At 40.1% G+C, this 5,402-nt stretch overlaps 1 protein-coding gene across 4 annotated transcripts in view; it reads left to right on the top strand.

The window, feature by feature from the left end:
- SLC39A12 (solute carrier family 39 (zinc transporter), member 12) overlaps positions 1-1,351 on the top strand; it is a 107,688-nt gene extending 106,337 nt beyond the window's left edge. For 2 of the 4 annotated variants that reach the window (XM_011968901.1, XM_011968900.1), the window contains exon 13: positions 766-1,351. In XM_011968901.1, coding sequence (XP_011824291.1) covers positions 766-894 — 129 coding nt within the window. In that variant the 3' untranslated portion in view covers positions 895-1,351. The remainder of the gene's footprint in view (positions 1-765) is intronic. The other 2 variants (XM_011968902.1, XM_011968903.1) reach the window with 1 other exon arrangement.
- Positions 1,352-5,402: the final 4,051 nt, after the last annotated feature.

The following is a 5,402-nucleotide window of genomic DNA, read 5'->3' as shown; positions in this document are numbered from 1 at the left end:
CAGGAAGACCTTAGTCATCCCTCTCTTTCTCCTTTTCTTCCTCCCTTCCCCCCATATATATGTATATATGCTTGGTCATATATACATCTATGCCTTACATCAACCCGTGCATATAGTAGTTTTATAAACCTAAAAGAACAGTCCAAAATAATACCTTTCATGCATTATCTACTTCACATTTAAACATTTTCTGAAAAGTAAGAGTTGGGCTTGTTTTTGGTTGGCAACTATGTCATTTTAAGACTTCTGCCAAAGGCCAGGTGCAGTGGTTCATGCCTATAATCCCCAGCACTTTAGGAGGCCGCAACAGGCAGGCTGCTTGAGCCCAGGAGCTCGAGACCAGTCTGGGCAACATAGGGAAACCCCATCTCTACAAAAAATGCAAACATTAGCTGGTCGCGGTGGCTCGCACCTGGAAGGCTGAGGTGAGAGGATCTCTTGAGCCCAGGAGGTAGCAGTGAAATGTGATCACAGGCATTGCACTCCAGCCTGGGTGACAGAGCAAAGACCCTGCCTCAAAAGAAAAGAAAAAAAAAAAAAAAAAAAGACTGCCAATTCTGGGATCCTCATAAGCACAATCAAATGGGTTAATTTTAGCTTACATTTCAAAGTCATGGTAGAGTAGGTATTCAGCATTTTGTAACTGTTTTGGGAATTTTAAAGGTTATTAAGTTCTGAATAACAGTCGCTCATGTTTTCCCACCAAGCTTTTCCCAGCAGTTGAATATATCTGGATCTTATTCTGGTTTTTTATTCTTTTTTTAGCTTCCTGAAATGACTCATGTTCAAACACAACGACCCTGGATGATGTTTCTCCTGCAAAATTTTGGATTGATCCTAGGTTGGCTTTCTCTCCTACTCTTGGCTATATATGAGCAAAATATTAAAATATAAGTTGGGATCATCAACATCTTTCAAAAATGCATTTATATAGTCTTTGTTTCTTTCATCGCACTCTATAGTGATTTTTAAATTAAGAATTTTTTATCTTAGGCAAAGTGTGTATCTTTCAATTCATTAACTTATTAATTTTATAATGCAGTTTTATTTTTGGAAACATATAAGTATCAGACTGTCCTTAATTGAAATTTTGTCTTTGGTTTCCAACACCGTGATGAAACTCTTGCTTTTTAAAAAGTAGTTGGTAAATTCTGCATGAATTCTAGTAAATTTTTAAAAAATAGACTGTTTCCCTAAGAAAGAATGTTTGTTTGTAGCATTTAAAGGGGACAGATGCCTGTTGGGATAAAATCAACTGCTACTTCTTTGATGTTAATTATTTTTCCCTGTGCAATTATAAACTGTAAGCAAGTTAAGTGACAAGCAAATGTAATAAAGACTAGTTTTAATATGGTGGTTTTTATTACCTTCTGTTACTGGATGTCAGATTCTGAGTCATCTCTTAAAAACCCAATATATAGTTCACCCACTGACTCTAGAGCGCTCATGAACAAGCCATCTTGGGAGGCCTAAAGGATAACATGTCAGCATTCTTCCGTGTAAGTCGTCAAATGAAATCTGTTCCAGGCAAGGGGAGCTGGAAACATAAGATGAAGTTCAAATTTTTTAAAATAACAAAACTGGAGTCAGGCAGTAGATGAATGCCTAAACTCTCACAGATTTAACAGAGGATATTTATGGGAATAATCTCACTAACAAGTGAGATATATTTTATCTTCTTTCTGAGGAAACAGAATCCTGAACAGGATTTCAGTAGGTAAGTTCATGAAAACATGCAATTTACTGATAACCTAATGAAAGTATTAAAACAGAAAACAACCCTGGCTTTAGTCATTTTTCTTAGAAAATGGATGCCTTATATTTTTCTTATTTTTTAAATGATATGTCTTGACAAGGGAAAAAAGTCCATTTTACTGCCGAAATGACTCATGGTACTCAGTCAAAAACATCTCTCCTATCTCTTACTCGCCAGTAGGTTCTTTTGTTTGTTTGTTTTTGCTTTTTGGTGGTGGTGGTTGTTTTGCTATGCCCTACCCAAATACAATATTTTTTTTTCAACTACCTTTCTTTGATTTCAAAACGAGGTGGATTTCTTCTCCAGTTGTCTTTAGAGTTTAATTGAAGCAAGGGCCATGCATCATCACTGGATAGTGCAATTGTTCTAAAACTTTGGCACAAACAAGAATTAACCAGAATACTTATGTATGAAAAGCACAAATTGGCCAAGCATGGTGGTTCATGCCTGTAATCCCAATGCTTTTGGAGGCCGAGGCAGGAGGATCATTTGAGCCCAGGAGTTTGAGACCAGCCTGGGGAACTTAGGGAGACCTTGTCTTTACAAAAAAAAAAAAAAAATAAAAAAAAAAAAAGTTAGCCAAGTGTGGTGGTGCATGCCTGTAGTCCTAGCTGCCAGGGAGGCTGAGGTGGGAGGATCATTTGAGCCCAGGAGTTCAAGGCTGCAGTGAGCTATGGTGGTACCTTTGTACTCTAGCCTCGGCAACAGAGCAAGATCCTATCTCAAGCACTAAACAAAAACACAGATTTGCTGGGCTCCATCCATCAATTCTGATTCTGTAGGTCTGGAGTGAGGCCTGTGACCTTGATTTTGAACCACTTCCACGTGACGCTGCTTCTGCTGGATGGGGTACCACTCAGTACCACTGGTGTGATAGACGTTGGGCCGACTTGGCTTCAAGAAAGTTTAGGCACACACCTCTGTTGCCCAAGAGTCAAGTCATGTGCTTTGGAGTAAGTAGGCTAATACGTCTACAAACCATGTGCTAGATGCGAGTTCCTGGGCTAAAACTCTCTTTTCTTTGTCTGCTTGCCATGGGACATCAGATCAATCCCAGGAATTACTGGATTAGGACTCCATGCAGCAGTTTCTTTCATATTCATATTTTCCCTAAAAGGTAAGCAGATTTGACACACAGAGCTTTGCCCTTTTTTTTTTAGAGGATAAACTGCAACTGAACAAAAATCTCTTTGTACAGGTCAGCATGGTGTGGAGGTCAAAATACTTGGCACTGTCTGTGTTTGGGTTTCTATGACTGGGTTCTGATTTTGACATTAAGCTTTAATTTATGCCATTTTAATTAGAAAAGTTCTGATGGACGACTTTGTTCCAAGTTCAAGTTGGGAGTCATTTAGAGCTGGCTAAATTAAAATTTTTGGTATGAGCTGCTCACCTTCAAGTTAGAGTAAGTTAAATTTAACCCTCTGCTGAGGTTGGAAATAGGATGCAGAGAAGGTTAAAGGAAGTGAGCTGTCAGAAGGATTCAGAAGGACATCCTCAGTGCGTGTTTGCAGGCCTGTCACCAAAGTGCCTTTATTGTAAGCAGAAACCTGTGGTCATCTGCAGGAGTCATTTGAAGAGCAGTGTGCTGCCTTGGACCCTGAGGATACCTTTCTAGATCACCATCTCTCCCCTCCTCTGCCTTTTCACTGGTTTTGTGTTCTTCCAAGTAGTTCAGGTTCCAGATAACAAACCCTAGCCTGAGATGGACCTCCAGCCACAAACAGTCTTAGAATTGCTAGAAAATCACTATTCCTCAAAACTGAGTGGCAAGAATAAAAGGATGATGGGAACTATTTGCTTTCTAAATATGCACAGGGTCTAAATTTGACTCTCCATAGCGTCACTGCTTTAAGCTATCTAAGTTATGTGTTACTCACTGATCGGTGGGGTGAATGGTGTTTTCCTTGAAACCAGATTTCTCAATAGCATTCGGGTATTTATGTTTCCCAGGCTTAAACTTAGCATTCCACTGTATTTCGACTTGGTGATTGACTTGCCATTGTTGTTTTCTTCACTGAACTAGAAATGCTTCTGGAGAAAAATCAAAGTGTATATCACACAGAAATCTTATGTGAACATCTATCATCCATAGACAAGGTCATCTTGAGGGACGGGGAATTGGCCCATGTTTCTGTAGTGCTGAGAGCAGAGCCTGGGAAGCTGGTTCCGCTGCTTCATGCTGGACAGGACAGAAGTCTTAGATAAATGTGTCCATCAATTGTGGTCACTACAAATCCCGCCCCCGCTTCCCAGAACCAGATTTGGAGGTGAGACTGTGCCTCTTCTTATGAGACACACCTCTCTGGGTTCTGCACTTTGACAATTTCCTTTCCCCACCTAAACTGGAAAGGAAGGGCTGGGTCATGAGGCTACTAACCACTTGGGTAGATGGCACTAATCAGTTGGGTTCTAGGCAGTCATTAAGAATTCAGGCTCTAAACTACAATTTTGGTTCAAATCCCAGCTATACTGCCTAATAGCCTTGTAACTTCGTAGAACAAAAATTTCTTGTTATGTAAAATAGGGCTAAAAAGAGACGCTCCCTCACAGAATTGTGGTAAGATCAATATGGGATACTGCTCATAAAGCACTTAGCACTGTGCCTGGAAAATACTAGTGGCTCAATAAATGTTAATTTGTTATCACTAACATCATCATCACCACCACCATCCGTCTTCCCTTCTGTCATCACAGTTTCACAGTTTACCTTTCACTGCAGTACCTTTGGTCAATGAGACTTTTTTTTTTCTTAGTGGAAAATGGAGATCAAGCCTTTTTATATAACTGCAATCTTCAATAAGGTCTCCAAACCAGCTCCCACCAGCCCTTTGAAGTTGTCCTGAATGTTTTTTCATATTGATTCACTTCCAGAGCTGGAGACATGGGGGTCCCCTCTGGTGTGCCCCGTTCTGCCCATCCTTCCAGGCTTACAGGCAGCGTGAGACCCTCTCTTCTTCTTTATCTCTCATGACAAGTGAAAATTCATTATATTCCACTGCAGTTACACTTCTCAGGCTGAATAACGGAGACTCACAGAGAAGAAACTGTCTGAGGTCATTGTTATTGTCACAGTTTGATTTCAACTCAGGGAAGACAAAAAGCAGTTCAACTAATTTATCCTATTACCAATGCACCTGCTGAGGAAATCAAACCACCTCTGAAAAGAGTCCAACACTATCAAGGTAAGCAGGGTGTCTGCTCACTGGAGGCCTGGTCTTGTTTAAACAACACTCCAGTGGGAGAGCAGACATTTTGGAGACTATCCGGGATTTCTTTTTTACTGACTAGATGGGTCTCACGGTCTCAGCATTTCCGTTAAATTTCAGGGTATGCAGAGTGATCATAGACAGCCCACAGTATCACATAGTGCTAGCCCTGGAACCAGCTTCAGAGATTTAATCCAACTCTTTGATTTATAATGGTGATGTAATAGCAAGTATTTTTACAGCACTTATTATATACCAGATACTGCTAATAGTGCTGTAAGAGAGTCGTTTAATTCTAAGAACCCTGTGATTATAGGTGTAATATGGTTTTCAATTCCATTTTACAGTCGAAGAAATTGAGGCCCAGAGAGGTTAATTAACTTGTTCAAGTTTACAGAGCTGAAGTAAGCTCCAGAGTCTGTGACATTAATCTCTAC

This window comes from Mandrillus leucophaeus, unplaced genomic scaffold (genome assembly GCF_000951045.1).
Source record: "Mandrillus leucophaeus isolate KB7577 unplaced genomic scaffold, Mleu.le_1.0 Scaffold863, whole genome shotgun sequence".
In the NCBI taxonomy this organism is placed as follows: domain Eukaryota; kingdom Metazoa; phylum Chordata; class Mammalia; order Primates; family Cercopithecidae; genus Mandrillus; species Mandrillus leucophaeus.
Note: the sequence above shows the minus strand (reverse complement) of the source record. Positions and strands in the feature narration are given on the sequence as shown.